This window comes from Athene cunicularia (assembly GCF_003259725.1).
Source record: "Athene cunicularia isolate RWA chromosome 2 unlocalized genomic scaffold, athCun1 chr2_part1, whole genome shotgun sequence".
NCBI classification, from domain to species: Eukaryota; Metazoa; Chordata; class Aves; order Strigiformes; family Strigidae; genus Athene; species Athene cunicularia.
This window is the reverse complement of record NW_020799095.1, coordinates 98,791,101-98,809,532: the sequence shown is the minus strand read 5'-3', so window position 1 is coordinate 98,809,532 and position 18,432 is coordinate 98,791,101. Positions and strand designations below refer to the sequence as shown.

The window sequence follows — 18,432 nt, the reverse complement described above, 5'->3', positions numbered from 1 at the left end:
TGTCTCCTTTTGTGTATTGTCATTTATTGTAGCAGTACCAGACAATAGAGCTGCAATGGGATATCAAGAAATTGTCCAGACTCCTGTTTGTTGGCCTTCCGAGACAGTTTCTGCTGAACAGATTAAAAATGTGTTCCTCATCATAGCACACTAGTATGGTTTTGTTGACAGAGAAAATTCTTCCTTGTTACTGCATCCTCCAGTGAGGCATGCATTAAATGTTGAGACGTGCAGATCCAGTTCGTCCATTTGCCCCAGAGTAGAATAAGCTGTACTCTTGTTCTTCACAGATGTTTGCCAGACCTTTTCTTTAAAGCCTTGCCTGATGGAAATTCCAGTCTCCTTGGGCAATTTATTCTGATACTTAATTATACTGACTGGCATAGAGTTAGATACTTAAAAGGATAAATAACCTTTGCTTGTCTCCTGTTGCAGTCTGAAGCCATTAAATGTTCTATAACTGTAGTGAACATGGAGAGTATGTAATGCCTTTTTCTTTGCAGCAATAGTTTATGGATCTGAACATTAGCATGTCTTCAGTGTTTTATCTGATTAGCAGTTTTCAGCTTTAGATTAATGAACCTCTTTAGAAAGTCCACAGATAGTCTAAGTTACAGGTTGCACATTGACTTGGTTTAGGTTGCTTCCATGGATCACATTAGACTAATATGTAGACCTATTCATGCTGAATTTTGAACCTTGCTTAGGACCCTGAAAGAGAGATGTCCATGCTGTTGCAGTGACCAGGAGTAGCTGGAACAGTGAATGCTCACTCTTTAAGTCAAAATACCTGTTGTAACCTGCAAGGCTTGATACCTCTTCTTGCCTTTCTTTAGCTGAAGCTGAATCCAGAAGGCTGTTTTTATGGCTTTTAAGGTGCGGTATTGCGATTATACTGTTAATGATTTTAGTCAATTTGTAGAACCTTGATTTTTATCCTGACTTTTCCAGTTTTGTTTTGTATTTAGACTGTTTTTCAGTTTGCCAGTCATTTTAATTTCCCTTTGCCAGTGCTCTTTGCTTCTCCCACTCTCCCAGTTGTGATGGTGTCTTTATATTTAATTGCATCTCTATTTCAGCATTGTCACTGAATATACTAAATAGCATTGACTTTGTGCAGACTTCTCAAACACCCTGTTCATTGCAACTTTTGAGTTGGAAGGTCCACTGTTGGTCGTTAAATGTTTATTTCCACAATACCTAATGAAGAAAATACTTTCATTTTTTCAGTTTCTGTGTATAGAATAGCCTGTTCTTTCATTTTCAGTGTATCTTTTTTTATCTGAAAGTGTATATTTTGAACTCTTCTAATTAGATCATCACAAAATTAATACTTAGTGATTATCAAAAAGCACGTGTCATGTTTAACATAATGCATATATACAATTTAGGAATAAGAATAAATGTAAACCTATCAAATTATTTAGGCAGCTTATGTCTCTTTGAGCACCTGATTAGTACCAAAAAAATATTTCTTTTTAAGGATTACCAACCACAAAAAGTATGCCTTTTTTTCTGCAGAACAAGTTGAAATCAATGTTTCCTGCTTAAGAATTTTAAATTATTTGATCCTTTCAATTGCATAGTACCTAACAATATTCTAGAGAAAGCAATACAATTTTATTATCACTTTATTGTGGGAAATTTACATATGTACATATGAGAAATAAATGGATTGTTTGGAACAAGGGATGAGAGAGCTCTTGGTGAGGTTAGACTGAAGTGGGAAACTTGTGTGTAGTGGGAGAGATCAGAGTGGGCTCATGCAGTTTGGATCTGCTTTTGTCAATTTATAGATGCATTTGCAAATGATCAGCTGTGTTAGAAAAGCTTCTCTCAGAAGTAATAGCACAGACACTTCATCTCCCAGGGGCTTAGAGGAGTTTTAAGGAGTTTTAGATTTTCTTCTAGCCTCTAAGAAAAAGGCAGGGGTGGTGGAGGTGTTTGTTGTTTCCTTGGGGATTTTGGAGGAGAGTTGGTTTTGATTTTGGTGTGGGGATTTTATTCTGTGTTTTCATTTGGGTTTTGTTTTATTTGAGGTTCAGGTTTGTTGGTTTTTTTTTTTAAAGGTTTCCAAACTGAGTGAAGATTAGGTTTTCTCTGGGAGCATCAAGCTGTTACTTCAGGAATTCTGGCATTAGACTGATCTCTTCTTTGTGATTTCCCTAGTACAGACATTTGTTGTCTGAAGATTATAGTTTGTTTTCAGGCTTTTTTTTGTAATCACTTCTGCCTAGACTTTTGGCAACAGTTTAAACTCAGAGTGTGAGATGATATAATCAAAGTACTCTTCTTAGCTGTGTTTGCTCTTTAAAAAAAGGAAGGGTGCCCTCAAGAACAGTAACATTAATTGGGAGTTTTCTAGTTTTCTTCTAATCGGAATAAATCTTTTAACTTCTTGCTTCAGAAGTACCAAGGAGCAACCTTTTGTTTTTCACTGATTGGCAAATCAGTGTATGTATGTGCCTATTCTACCTTTAGAAAACTTATCTATTCATGGTTTCATCTGATCATCTGTTGAGAATGATATAAAGCTGTGGAGTTGTGATAGCAAAGATAGCTGCATAATGTGTTTCTACAGCATGTAATGAACAGAAAAATGTTATGTCTCTACAGTTGCATCTATATTGGTAGGCCAAAATGTTGGGGTTTGCAGAGAGTTCTTTGAAGTGATCTTTTCACTAACCTGGTGTCTTTTACATACTTTGACATCCTGTATTATCAAAGCAATTAAACATGAGATAATGTTGTGCCCATCCATGTTTTTCACTGTTTATCCTGAAATGTTTTATAAACCCCAAATCTCACATTTATGCAACTAAAAATTCCAAGTAGATTGTACATATTTTTTCTAAATTTGATACCAGTTTTAAAAGTTTTTTCATTAATTTTCCAAGTTCTTAGTAAATTTTGCTTTAGAAAGTGAAACACTATTATTTTTGTGGAAATAGAAAGGGAATTGTGTATGGATGGATTACAGGGTGGGGGTGGAGGCAGGGGAGGGTTATTAGAGGTTTTTTTGTTGTTACTGTGTTACTATTCACAGTCTGAATTTCGGTGTGGGCTTTTAATGTGTTTTTAATGTGATATGTTATGGTCAGGGAAGGAAATTGGGATTAGTTGTTAAAACTTAGAAAATTCTTGTCCAGTTTGTGGTGTTCTTTTGCTTATTAATCAAGGCTCTAATAGTGAACAGCAGTTCTACAGTGATGTATCTGGAAGTATTTAGAAATAACACAGAGGAGTCTAATTTTAAAAAGAAAGAAATGGCATTGATTATTTCTAGTAAGGTTACTTTAAAACTTTTTGAATAAACTATGTAATACACATACACACATGCATGTACATTCTCACATAGCAGTCTTTTCAGTCTATATACATTATAAGACTATTCTGCTTTATGCAAAAATTACTTAGTATACTTTTTATTTATATTAGAGCAAGGACAAGATTGCATCCTACAGCAAAACTCCAAAAGTGGATAGGAGTGATGTGGGGAAGGAGATGAAAGAAAAGTCTTCCATGAAACGTAAACTTCCTTTTACTATTAGTCCATCCAGAAATGAAGATCGCAATTCAGACACAGGTAGAACCTTTTTATTTCCTTAATTAATTATTTGTTGGTAAAATAAGTCCTAATTTAATTAATTGTATATTATGGTTTTATATTGATTATTTTTCCCCTATAAAAAAGGGTAAAAGTTGCTTGCTTGCTTCTGATTGTTACATCTCAGCCTTGATAGGCTTTCATCCTATCATTAGCAAGAGCTAGCATGCCAGCATAGTTTATCTACATTTTCCAGTTGTTTCCTAACCTCATTCTTTTGCTTCTATTTTAGTAATAAATCTTTCCTTTCGTTGTCATCTCTAGAGGTCCATTTGTTTAAACAGGTAAACTGATGAAAAGACATGTAAGTGCCTTGATTTGAGACAGAGCTGTCAGCCTTTTGTAGCCTTTTTTTGGGAGAGTGGGAAAGATTGGTAGATGTCTTCCATATAAAAGGAAAGGTTGCTAAGGTTATGAAACTAACTAAACTAGACATGGAGAGCAAACTTTCTTTCAGTCTAAGCTCCTATGATCTTTTCAGGATACCTTTTCTGCACAGGCTGGTAGTTCTTCCGAATTTAAGCATATTCTATTAAAATTGATTTCAAGACTTCAAAAAACCATTCTTAACATGGCTCTTTTCAAATCAAGATGGAAGGATCTGGATATATTCCAAGAGTACAGCTATCTCTGAATCTAGGTAATTAGTTATCTATGTCATAGTTCAGTAATAGTTCTGTTGGTAGCAAAACAGTATCTGTGCCCTCTGGAAGGCCACCAGAAGGTATGTTCCCCAAATTTCTTAGAGGCTCAGTACTACAGTTTCTTATACATTGCTCATTGTACATTTGAATATTTTCATAAAGAGGTAATATGCTTAGATTTAATAAGCTTAGATTTAAATGTAAGATCAACATGTACTTATAATTTTTGTCCAGGATTGATTTCATGCAGAAGATTTGGCTCCTGGATATTACATGCATATTTTTGTTATGGTATGAAATCCAAACTTGAAATAGTCAGATTAAAAAACAGTACTCTTAACTTTAGATCTGTTTTCAGTGGGTCTACAAAATTCTAGATTCTTACACTATTCATGATACCACTTGATTTTGAAAAGACCATGTATAAATTAGAATATGCTCCCAGCATCTGCTTTATTAGTTTTATTGCTTGGTATCAGACCCTAACTATTTTTCATAATGGAAATAAATATATTTAGAAGCAAAATTTAGCACTTAACGTTTTCTGTGTCGAAAATCTTTTGTCATCTCTCCCCACCTCCATTAACTTTAAATAATTCATTATTTCAGCATCTTGTAAGGTAATGTAATTTTTTGTGTTTCTCTTGCTATCAGATCTACTGTCACAGTAGCCACAAACAAGATTGATTGCTCTAGGCATTTAGACATGCACAAAAAGACAATGTACACACTACAAAATCTTTTTGTTAGAAGTTGCAGAAGAGAGGTGAAATAAACAGTTCAAGTAGGGGCAAAAAATACTTAATGTAACAATAAAAGGCACATAGTTTTTAACTGCTGTGTAGCAAACATTATAGCTTGTTTTTAATTTGATGACTGCTGCAGGTAAGGAGGTAAGAGCAACTACCCCATTTCACATATGAGGAACTTTGTACCAAAGATTTCCTGAAACTTTAGTGACAGGAGCATTACTAGGATTAAAAAACAGTCCTTGTAATGCTGATTGTGTACCTAACCAATTAGATTAGTCCAGTGGGAATTAACCACTTACACTGCTGCCAGGTTTGTCACTGACATGGATTAGGACTGACATGAGTGATCATGAAATGCAGTGCTGCTTCTGACACAAATTTGGCATTACACATTGAAGAGGTTTGCTGTCACTGGACTAAACTGTTACCTCTGATGGAAGTGTCTCCCTGCTAACTATGGAGAGAGAATGGCAAATGGTACTTGAGAAGGAAGAAAGTAAGTTTTTGTAGATGAGAGTGTAACCAGAGACAGAGGGGAGAAAGAAAAGGTGGTGGAAAGCTGCTTATCAGACGGCAGTGCTAGTGTTTTAAAAAAATATATATATTTCAGTTTTCTTCTGATAATTTCTGAAAATCTGTACTGGTATTCTAGGGAAATGGTCAAAGGTTATATATACAATTCATAATTGAAAAAGATTCTGAAAAAAAATATTTGGTACTACTCCATGCTTCCCACTGTCAATTACAGTTCCAGGATGTGTTTTATTCTTTCCCCATAGTTTATTTTTCATAGCCTTCCAATATGTTTTTTTTTCAGAGTTCAGAATAGCAAAAAGTTTTTACCGTGTTGCTAAATAGTTTCTCTGTAACAGATAAGTCTGTCGAGTTTGATTTTCAAATATTTTGAAAGATTTAGTCTTCTAAAAATATCTGGGTGAATAATAAAAATCAAGAAATATCATAAAAAGAATTTTAAAAAATTGATTTAATTAATAGTTTAATAAATTATTTATCTCCAAGATACATGTTAGGGTTGGTAGCTGATAGTAGAAACCCCATGATAATTGAGTTTCATCCTGTTTAGGAAGGAAAATCAATCAAAGAATGGGAATACCTAATTTTTAGAGCTTTACATCCTTAGATCTGTCTCAGTTCTATGTCCAGAGAGTCCAGAGTTTTATAAATATTCATTTATAAAACTAAGATTTTGTCTTTTCCGCTTTATTTTTGTAAAAATTGCCCCCTGCAATTCCACTTCTTGTTCCTTTCTGTGGTGGGGGACTTTTTTGGTTCAGGTATTGTCTAGAAACTGTAAGTGATAATGAACATGAACAGCCAAACTGAATGTTGTGTTAATTTGGAAATAATTTTTAAAAATTGATTTCTACAAAACTATACAGGAAATAAATTTCATGCACAGTCAGCTTTGGCAAGACTGAAATCAAACATCATTTTAGTGTCCCATAGGAGTCTAGAACAATTCTAGTTATCCTGGTTATCTAAATTTAGATTTAAATTAGTGGTTTTGGCTAAGTACTGCTGCAATAAATTTGTATTAAATATTTTGATATTTAGCCTTTAGGTTACTTTCTTAATAATTTCATAGCGTTTAGGACCAAGTACAGTTGTCTGAAAGTAGTCGTGCAATGCCAGTTGAGATTCCTGCAGTAGCTGAGAAGTCTTCACAGGGCTGAAAGATAATGTGAGTCACGGGAGACCTGTGGCCTTCTGAAGAGGCCAGCAGGACAGCAACAGCACCTGAAATGGCACTAAATACTTGTCCTTAAGCAACAGCATTCTCTTCTCAGTTTCTTTTAATGCAGGGGTGTGCCTGTTAGTTACACTGTCCTGGTTTGGACTGCTATCCTAAACTGAGGTCTCTGTTATCACATCCCCATTCTTTGATCAGAGCATCCACAAAAAGCTAATATGATATATACATACTGCAGTCAAATTTACACTGCAAATTTTGCAGTATAACTTAATCTTGTGAAGGATTCTACATGTAAGCTTTGATTAAGACTGGTGGAAGGAGGAGAAGCATTTTTCATACCTTTTGAAATAAATTATCTGATTTGAAGACTCCCAATCCAAACCCATAATTTGGTTGAGAAGCCATCACTTATTTAGACTGCTTAAATAGCGTTATTTAAATTTTGTTAATTTACTTAATTTGTTTACTTTTAAACAACCTCTGATGTGGTTATCAGAAATAGAACCACAGGCAAGTGCTGCTTTTGCAAAGGACAAGTTTGTTTGCTTTCTGCACCTTACTAGTATGAAGAGTTAAATTTGAATTTTTCGTAATAATTAAACATAACTGCAGATCAGAAAAATCTTTTCATTGTGAAGATAAATATAGGAGCTTTTTTGCCTTTCTTTTTGTAGTCTTGTTCTTCTTGAATAATCAGCTATGTAACAAGAGTTACAATTACACTGAATGTGCTAATTTGTTGATCTTTCCTTGAAAATTATGTTCTCCATATTTTCTGTTTAGTAGCATCTCAGTTTTGTTTTCTGACCCCTTCAATTCCTGTCTTGGAAGTCCGAACATGGCACAGTCATATTTCTTTTAGCATTTAATTGACATCCAGAAAAGCAAACAGCTGACCTACCTTTTTGTGCTATGTGTACATCATAGTAACACAGTTTCTGTACTTGTGCTTCCCATAGTTACAAGAGGTTAGTGGAGCTATTACTGTTTTACACGCTTGCTAGGTCTGGAGTTATTGTTCAACTATTACAAGTTCCTTTAACTGTTGTTTCGACTAGAGGCAGGAAAGTAGAGGTGATTTTCTGTGTGTTTGGTTAAATAAATATGCCATACACTTGGTTAATTGGGTATTACAATAGTACCTTGATATCTCTATGGTGTATAGTATACTGTAAGTATACTGTGATAATGTGTCTCTTCATCACATTCTAATCTTTCTTTGGGGATAGGAAGCAGCAGTCAGTCATGGTGTACTCTTTAAAATAACTTCAGTCACATTGCTACGTCCACACTCATCATAACTCTGTCTCTCTTAACTTCATCATATGCAGTATTGATGGTCTTGACCTGTCTGCTACAGTTGTTAGTGATAAGTATATTAGTCTTTTGTTGTAAGTCACTCAATCTTAAATTCTTCTTGCTTAGAAGCATTTAGTTCAAGCAGTTTGTATTTTAGCTTTGCGTGGTCCTATTTCTTAATCCTGTTATTCCATACAATTTACACTGTGATAGGAGTTCTGCATGAAACCAGACTATCATGAGCCCTGACGTTTGAATTTGGTCTTTTTGATTTATTTCCTTTATCCACCAAAGTGATTATTTTACCAAATGGAATATTCTGTTGGTTTGGTATGGTTTGTTTTGAGAAATCCACGTTACATTATTTAATAATCTATTTTCCTAAATTTAGAAATTACTTGATTAGGAATTTGCAGTTTAACAAAAAAAAAAAAAGTTACATTATTGAGTGCCTTGGGACATAATCCGTGATGCATAAATTCTCCTAAAATAATCGCTAATGACTGATGTTTCTCATTTCAGTACGTTTAAGTACTGTAATAAATTTCATGAAGCTCTTCTACAAGTAAGTGCTCAAATGCACCTAAATCACTGTTTCGCATAACTCAGCTATTTTTAAATCCTTTTTTATTAAGTGTTGGGTGAAAAGCTTACATTGCAGAATCTTAAAAGGAATTTTGTCCTTATAGATTTGGCCATATATTATGAAGGTTATTTAATAGATAATTGAATGTGAAGGCACTTGAAGAGTTTTGATTTTTATGTTCTTAACAAATAAGAAATTCCCTGATGTTCAATTTCTAACTGCTAAAGAAAACCAAAAAGTGCTAAGTGAATGTAAAGGAAGATATTTGTATTCCATAGACTTTGAAAACAAAATGCTCAGAATCTACAAATATTCCAAAACCTAAATGACTTTGTCAATTTTATACATTAAATTTTACCTAAACTTAATTTCTTAAACTGATATTATTCCTTTATTTGGGATGTTGTAACTGTCCAAATTGTATAAACATCAAGCACACAGCTGTGAAAACTTTTCTGTTAACACAAGATAAAGAATAGCTAAAAAGTTAGTCTTCTCCTGCTAAATATAGTGTACTGCGTGATGATATTCTTGGAGTAGTGAAAACAAAGCTTACAGTATATTCTGCAATAAGCATGATGGGGGTTCCCAGTAATTTATAATAATTTTTCTGTTGTTTTGTGTAACTTCTTTATTGATAGTTCCATTGTTGTTTTCCTTGGATTTTTTTTTTAAGGTACATTTTTACAATCTAATTTTGGGGTTTGGGGTTTTTTTATGTATAAAAAAATTCTATATGCCCTACTCCCTCCCTTTTGCTTCTTTCTGCCCCTTTTGTCTTATATGGTTCTATCTTGTACATTCAGAACCAGGGCATTTGCATGAGATCTTGATGGGGAAAAGCAATAGCCTCTTACAGGACGTGCTCCAGTAAATGGATTATCAGGTGCACCTGCTTTAGTTCTGAGACTTTTTTTTAGGTTTGTTGTTGATCATATTAATTTTGTGTATTGAACTGTTTAGATTTACTGAAAACACATATGACGTCTTACATAAGATTTAATAAAATTGTGTCCTTTTTTGTGTGTGTTAAGGGCATAGTTACAGCATAACTTGTGAGAGCAGTTGTATTCTTACTTGATACTTTTAATTGGTAAGCTCTAGAAATGCTTTGCAAACACGGTGTTAAAGAGTAATAGAAGAATAACTTGCCCCATCACTGGAATTAATTGGAATATGTAGGGGAGGATCTTCATATTATTTGGCAATACTAAACATGAGATGGGAACAAACTGCACTCATTTACTTAGTAGGCTTTGCTAACAATTAATTTTAAAAAAACCCAAACAAACCCCAAAACTGCTAGATAAAAATACCTGGAAAAGTACATGGTATAGTAAAAAAGTAAAAGCTAGATCACAAAAATCTTTATTATTTTCTCAAACTGAGAATAGCTTTAAAATTTTAAGGTATAATTCAGAATGAAAATGAATGTGTTTTTCAAGAAAAGAATCATGAGCAGTAAACAACAGCGGATCATGCCAGACAAACTGAAATGTGTTGTTTTGACAGAAATACTAAATTAGTCAAATGAAGGGTATGCTGTACATTATCCTTGGAGAGAGAGCAGCATATTTGCAGTGAAAATGCGAAAGTACAATTTCATTTTAGATTTCATTTAAATTTTCCTATGCAGACATTCTACCAGTAGAACAGTAGTGTTGATTTGGATATTGAATGAATATTTAGATATTCAGCAGTATGAAATGCATGTAGTTCAGAAAAAATCTCATCAATTACTCTGTAAAAGGGATCTTGTTTCCTTTTTAAACACGATGATACATCTGTAGGGTTTTTTAATATGTATATAGGTCTGTAGCTTTCAATTTTTAAAGTAGTCTTGCTCGTAATTGTTTGGTCTGTAAAACCATGTATTTCTTATTTGGTCATTATGGAATTCAAAATGCGCACTGATTATGTGCCTTTCCATGCTTCTAGAGCATTGTATTACTAGAGCCTGTGTATGTAATCAAACCTAGAAGATGGGATTTAGAGAAGGCTAGGAAGGCAGAAGATGAATTGAGATGAGATGAAATGAATGACAGAAGGAGGGTGCCTAAGGCAGAAGTGAAGAAAATCTAAAGATAAAAAGAGTCAGTTTGGGCTTAGTGAATCAGGGAATGGTACCTGGTTAGGAACCTCAAAGGAATTTAAGCTACTAATTTGTAGTTTTTATTAATTTTTGGTGCTCTGCAGTAGGTTAGTGAAGTTTGCCTCAGTGGAGTCTTCTGTTTTAAGATTTTTCTGCTCTTGCAGATAAACAATTTTATTTTTTTTTTAAATGAAGTTTTCATAATGCGTTTAAAGTTGAGATTTAGGAAGGAAACTGGGAGACTAATATAATCATAGGGACAGTAATAAAAATACAATTCTTTCCCAACCTTGGCTGGAGCTTAATTGCACTTCCACACTTTTTTCAGTATCACCCAAAATACTAAGATGAACTAAAAGCAGATGAACAATGTGTCATCAGGTGGTAATCAGTCACAATAAGAATAAGATGAAATAACTTATTACAGAAAGAATTAAAAAGGTCAGTGTGGCAACCAGGCTTATTTAACTAATAGTAACGACACCAACCAGGCCTCAGCCAATTCCCAGCCAAATTCTAGCATACTGGTATGGCTGAGTATAATTAATCAGTCCAACATCTTTCCCCTCTGTCCTCTTTAAATTATTACTTATTCCACATTGTGATTTTTAGATCTGAGCTTTGTTTCATGTTCTTGCTTGCTGTATGGGTGTTAGCACACCAGCCAGCCACAGAGGAGAAAGTAGGCCGTAGACATCCTTACTGAATTCTGTCCCTGTCTTTGTGTTTAGTAGTCCAGCTTGGAGGGTGAGTTGGGTTTACTTGGGACTGTAGGGTTCAGAGTCCTGACCTGCTGCTTAAAGAGAATGTGATTGGTAGGGAAGCTTCCAAAAGGAGAGGTTGCAGTAGAGTGAACAGGGTCTCTGGAAAGGCTCATACTGAGCTTGGGCTTTTAAGGAGTAAACGAAGGGAATTATCTGCTCAGAGTTTGGAGATGTCATTTTTGTTGATTGAATCTGTTACTCTTCAGACCATTCCTTCTTGATGTTGGTGGTTAGAAAACTTTAAACTCTTTCAAAAATTTTAATTCCAAGTCACCATGTATGTGACTAAAGTTCCTTAAGCCATCTTTTACATCCAAGCAGTAATTTTAGGGGCTCTGAAGAAAAAGGTAGACGACGTAGCTCTAACATGCAAGCAATATAAGCTGCTTACAAAGTATAAAATGTTGAATTTTGTTAAGAAGTTGTTAAGACAGAAAAAGAGCAGTTGCCAGGAAAGATGAGATAATTACAGAAAATGAACAGTCTTCACTACACATAAATGCAAATTAATATGTCTCTAGAAAATACAGTTAAACAGTAATGACCAGGTAGGGAGATATATGGAAAACAGTTGTATCAAAAGAAATTTTATGCATTGAAATTTTGTCCTTGTTTGATGTTATGGTGGTTAAATACTGCTCCAGTTAAAAGTGATTTAGTTGAAATTACTTAATCACAAATCAGTTGTTTTCTATCATATGTTTATCTAAATGCCTGTGTGTGGTTTAGGAGACCTTTATACAGAAAAAATGAAGGAAAAGAACTTCTGAAAAGAATAGAAGACATGGACTAAAGTTTCCAAATTATACAAATAAAATTCTAGTTTTGAAATTCAATAGGTATTAAAAAGTTGTCTGATTTCAGAACACAGTCTGAAGATCTGTGGGAGTTTGTAGGTACTGAACAGCTTTAGAAATGGTCTGTTTATTTAGATGTGTAATTTTAGCTCCTGGTTTAAAACTTGGACATGAAATATTAAACAACTACCATAAATATTCATAAAAAGAAATAAGTTATGTATATAAAATAGTTGTATGTTTTGGAAGGATATGAATTTTTGAGAAGAAATTGCTCTAAGGTGAAATAACAGGATGAGTTTGAGGCACACAATCTTTTGTCCAATTACCTAACAAATACCAGTATTAAAAAGTCTTTTTTAATTTTTAACATGGTATCCAGAGAGAAGTGGAATAGAGCACAGTCTCAGATCTGTATTCAAGGCTGAAAGTTGACTAGCTGATCTTACAAAATTTTTTAAGGGCCTGACTTGATTCTCTGAAAGTTAAAGCTGTGACATATACAGTCTTCCTGCTGGGAAACAGGTTTTTCATCTTTTAGAAATTTTTAGTGATCATCCTTATAGCTTTAAGTGCTTTAACTCAGTGGCTTATTATCCTGATTAGAACAGGTAACCAAAACTAATACAAATGCAGCAAATTAGAGATGCAATTTCTGGTTTTCATCACCTGCCACCAATCACCAGTTCACATACCTTAAAAGGCTGTTTTATTTCTAGAAAAATGTTCTAATAGAACAGCAGTTTGAGTTTTTAATGTTAATATTTCCAGAGAAGGAAGGTCCGGAAAAAAAGAAAATGAAGAAGGATGCTGGAAATAAGAAATCAACACCAGTTAGTATTCTTTTTGGTTATCCTCTGTCAGAGCGCAAACAGATGGCACTTCTCATGCAGATGACAGCAAGAGACAACAGTCCAGGTGATCTTACGAAGTTTACAGTTTTCTTCCTCCTGACGGTTTAATTCTGTCCTAATAATGGTATTCTGAACCCTGCTGGTTTTCAAAAATCCTTGCTTTTTATTGACATTTTAAAAAAATTATTTGTAATTCTAGTAATTCTATTGTGCATTGACAAGACATCTGCTGAAAAATTCTTGACCTTCTGTATTTATGTGCAAAGCTTTGTATTATGATATCTGTAAAACCTGAAACTCTCTTTTCTTCCTTTGATTATTTTTGCCTCTCCAGACACTGTTCCATATGCATTAATTAAAACCTGAAGTACTCTCTATTTGTCATGAAGTTTAACTACTGTCTCATTGCCTCCACTTGGAGCAGGATTTTAATTTAGAAGGAAACGGAATCATTTGTCCCCATAGTATTTAATGGGAGAGGGGAGACAACCTTTTTTTAAAATTCAGAACCTCAAACTTTCCTTGATTCACTTGTATTTTAAAAGTCTATGTATGTATATATACCCATGTAATGTTTTTACAAATTTGGCGTTTAAAAGTGAGTGGCTACATTTCCTTAAGAATTTGGTGCCAGTTACATATCCTGCTATGTTTAAAACAAAATCTGTGTAGAGAAAGGCAAGGCATGAGTAGGTATCTATAAAAAGCTCTTCAGATTTTGGAATAGTTTTTGGGGTAAAAAGGATATTCTTAAGCCTCTCTGGCCAGGGAAGTCTACCCCATATATGAAAACCTTTGAGTCCCTAGCCCATGGATATGTTGTTCTCAGTTGCTTGAGAGATTAAACTCAAGGAATTATGAAGATGGAAACTACAGACTGATATGCTTTAGCTCTCTGTTTCAAATTATAAAAGTTGCAGAAATTGGGACTTACAGGCTCTCTCCTTTCCATCAAACCTCTACAAATATTGCCTGAACTATTGCATACTTTTATTTAAACCATTATTGAAATAGAACGAGACTGCTTTGGTTAGGAATTTCACTTCTAATTAATAGACACTCTTCAACAGAATAATGTTTGAAGGAAAATATTTTGGCTAAAATTCGATTATTTCAATATATATGTTCATAAAACACTCTTTTGTCAGAAGCATATATTCTGTCAAATATATTAATAACTTTAATTACAGCAGGTGATATTTTAACTGACTCCCTGTAACCAAAGACTACCAGAAAAATGCAATACATGATGTCTTACTGCAGTTTCTCCTTTTGTGTAAATCTGGCTTTATGGCTCCCCTTATTTTTGAGAAAATACTGAGAAAATTTAGTAATAGTAGCTTGCTGTCCAGACCACCCAGAAACATTTGTGGTGGCACAACTGAGAAGGAGCAGGGAGTACAATGCACAACAAATAACTCCTTAAACTGAGATCCCACTACATAAAATTACAGTGGAAGTGTGCTGGAGGAAGGAGAAACAGTGTCGGTACTGCTTTGTATTGTTTCAGAAGAATTTATACCAGAGTATGTGAACCTTGTACTTTGGATAGACTTAATCTGTCCTTGAAACGCACTTGAAAAATATGAAACTGTGCAAAACAACCTTTTGCACGTTGCAGATAGGCATTATGTTGGTACATGTGCAGTGTCAAATGGATCCTTCATTTAAATATAACTATTAAATGATAACTGTAGTCTTTGAATACATTTGTTAAAATGAGATGAAGTAAAAATAGTGTTAAATAACTTGGTGACCATTAAAAAACTTGTGTTGTAGATTCCACCTTAAATCATCCCTTACAAACAACGCCAACACAAAAGAAAACTTCAAGCTCCTCTTCAAGACAGAAAGACAAAGTTAACAAGAGAAATGAACGAGGGGAAACTCCTCTACATATGGCAGCAATTCGAGGGGATGTTAAACAGGTTAAGGAGCTAATCAGTTTAGGTGCAAATGTGAACGTAAAAGATTTTGCAGGTAAGTTGATATATGTTCTCTGAACTGTACGAATTAAATGTAACTGCTGAAGTTGTCAGCAATTTAATTTCAGTTCATGCTATATTCAAATGAAAAAATAATAATTTCAAATCCTATTTTTATTTCTGATGGCAGTGGTAGTACCTAGGACACTGTAGTACATAGTATATTATTAGAATTGTATAATAATACCTGGATGCTTGAGTTGCAGCCAGGGCCTTTGCACACTAGGCATATATAAAAAATAAATACACGTGCACACTTGCTGAACTTCATAGAATTGTACTAGGCAAAGTCAGTAACTGACAATGGGACTGTAGGCTATGTGAGATGTAAAGTTTAGTAACAGTGAAGGTGGTAGCACTGTAATGTACATTGTGGCAGCTAATACACGCCAAAGCAGATGAGTGTGATATAGCTTGCACTTGTCATCTAGTCCTGCTAGATTAATGCTAGTTTTGATATGTCAGTGTCTGCTGTGATACCAGCACTGATTGATAAACTTTAAGGTAAGTTGTAACTTGTACCATATTTTTAGTATCCTTTACTTGGTATCTCTTTTCTTTTCTTAGTATCTGCTTAGTAACTTTTCTGTAAGGAAATGTCTGTGCTGCCTGTCTATCTGCAAGACCTCCTAAATAATTTTTTTGAACCTGCTGGCAAATCTCTGCCTATTTTGCTTTTGATACTCTCACAGTAGTTAAGTTTCTACACAATTTAGTAAAAAAATCTCCAGCAGAGTAAATATGAGATCCCCAAAGTAATGTTTCCACAGAAGACAGAACCTGCAGTTTTGAGTTCAGTAGTTGCCAGCTGTTGATCGGCCAGGCACCAAATTAAATGCATTTACATACTGAAATAAGCCAAAGTACCTGTTGGGTTTTCCTCAGCCAGTGTAAAGGTGTGTAAGACAGAAGCCAGAGTATTGAGTAGACATTTAAGGCATAGTGGGGGGTTGGGGTAATGAGGAGTGAACAGAGTGGAAGGAAAGCTAAATCACAGGATAAACGGTTGGTGCAGAGGTTGTTGTGAAGTTGGGTTCTAAAAGACGTTCATAAACAGACAGGATTCAGTAGACCTTTCTCCCTTAGATACAAGGACAACTCTAAAAATAATACAAGTGTCAAGTACACACTATATAAACAGCATAACAAACAGCTCCTAATACTCTACTTCTCAACATTAGCCATTAAATGCTGGCTTTTTTGCATTCGTAGTAGAAGTGGGTCATGAGAAAGTGAGGAAATAAATATGAGAAAGACCCATGTTGCTTCTGGTGATGTTCAGAAAGACTGTGCTCCCAATGCAAAGGGTAATGCTGAAGAAAAGGTGTCAAAATTTGTGGGGAGCTCAGGGCATCACAAGGAAATAAAGAGAATGTTGAGAATACTCGCTGGCATTATTAACTGACAGCACTAGGAGTGTCAATTTTTTAGAGTCATTGCATAATGGAAACAGAAACGTAATGAAGGTCTGAATGAGACCTACAGTGAAGCTTGCTTAAAGATGCTCGGTTTATGGGTCTGAATGGTTATAAGGAAAATTATACTGTTAATGGGAATGGTGAGATGACCTGATGTAGCAGGCCCAAGAGAGAGAAATTAAGAATTATATGGTACAATTAGTGGTCAGCTCAAACTTGACATCAAGAGATTAATGAGATGTGCTAAAATCTTGATTTTAGTTAAGGAACATGTGAGTGATTTCTTGGTGTACAGAGGTAGCTGAATTTACGTTTGAAGATGAGGCTGCTCGGGACTCATTTGTAGAGAAGGAAGAAAAAGGAAGCAGAAGTAAAACCCAGGGGGATCTTCAGAGAAGTTGAGAGGGGAGATGAGAACTTGTTGAAAGAGCAATTTTAGAAAAGTCAGGGGAAGTTCAGGGGAAGTCAGACCCATATAAATCACAGCAAGAATAGAAATGCTTCAAGAAGAGATGTGGTGGGTTAACCTTGGCCAGCTGCCAAGCGCCCACCCAGCTGCTCTCACTCCCCTTCCTCCACATTGCAGAGGGAGAAAATAAGATGGAAAAAAGCCCTCATGGGTTGAGTTAAAGACTGTTTAATAAGAATAGCAAAAGCTGCATGTGCAAGCAAGGGAAAAAGATTAATTCATTCACTACTTCCCATCAGCAGGCAAACATCCAGCCATTTCCTGGGAAGCAGGGCCTCAGCAGGTGTAATGGTTGCTTGGGAAGACAAATACCATAACTATGAACATCCCTCCTTCCTTCTCCTTTCCCTGAGCTTTTATTGCTGACCATGACATTGTGTGGTGTGGAATACACCTTGGGTCAGTTTGGATCAGACTGGTGTGTTATGAACATTGTTTTAACCCCAAATGCAATTCACAGCACACTGTGGGCTGCTATGAAGTAAGTTCATAACTTCATCCCAGCCTGACTCAGTACAGATATTTAACTTAATTTTAAAGACCAATGAAAGGATGAGGAGAATGGTTGAGAATTGGGTCTGAGAAATAATTGGAAGCAAGTTGTTAGAGGCTTTATTCAGAACTCTGGAGGTCGTGTTTGGGATCAAGTGAGATACTTTTCCATTGGTAATCCAAATTGAGTAGCAGAGGTGGCTGAGCTTCAAAATCCTGTGCAGAGGAAAAAGTCAAGAAGAGGGGGAGGATTTGAGCAGTGAGTCATGGGTGGAGCAAAGTAAGAATTTCGGATGCAGTGAAGTTTAGAGAATTATAGCTTTTTAGCTAAGAATTTGGCAGAACAAAGCAGAAAATGAATTAGTAATGGGGGAAGTAACCCTGCTCATGGGATATCTGCCAGAATGATACTGCTGTGTGAGAACAAGAGTGAAGGAAACAGATGTTGAGAGCAAGCCAGGACTAGAGTTGGCAGGCTGGACGTTGTGACAGGATAGCAAGGCAAAGCAGTAAAACATGGAGAAGAATGAATTATAGGGAGAATTAATAAGAGGTAAGAAGACATGGATTAGAGGGCTGAGAGCAGAAGAGTGTCATCATTGTTGATGAGTGGGGAAGAAGGCAAATTATATAAAACTGGAATGAAGAAGGTGGTAGCCAGGCAGTGCTGGATGTGACTGAGTGGTGATGATCGGAGAGGAAATTTTGTATATGAAGACTGGGAAGAAGTGTTTTGTCACTGAGTAAGGTAGAAGCTTTTTTTTTTTTTTTTTTTTTTTTTTTTTTCTACTTTTTAAATAAATAAGCATTTTAATTACATTGTTTTAAGAGAGACTTCTACTGTATAGAGTTCTCAAAAGAAAATAAAATGTCTCCAAAGAGAATACTGTTTGGGGAAATTTTTTTCTTTCTGTACATGTAGGAAAGTAAAACATGCTTTTCATATATATATATATATA

At 35.0% G+C, this 18,432-nt stretch overlaps 1 protein-coding gene across 3 annotated transcripts in view; it reads left to right on the top strand.

Annotated features, from left to right (window-relative positions):
* The window catches only part of ANKRD12 (ankyrin repeat domain 12), a 62,053-nt gene that overhangs the window by 18,999 nt on the left and 24,622 nt on the right, over positions 1–18,432 (top strand). The window contains exons 3-5 of one of the 3 annotated variants that reach the window (XM_026843256.1): positions 3,439–3,586; positions 13,027–13,173; positions 14,889–15,089. In XM_026843256.1, the coding sequence (XP_026699057.1) occupies positions 3,439–3,586; positions 13,027–13,173; positions 14,889–15,089 (496 nt within the window). Of the gene's footprint in view, positions 1–807; positions 877–3,438; positions 3,587–13,026; positions 13,174–14,888; positions 15,090–18,432 lie in introns of those variants that run through there. The other 2 variants (XM_026843258.1, XM_026843257.1) reach the window with 2 other exon arrangements.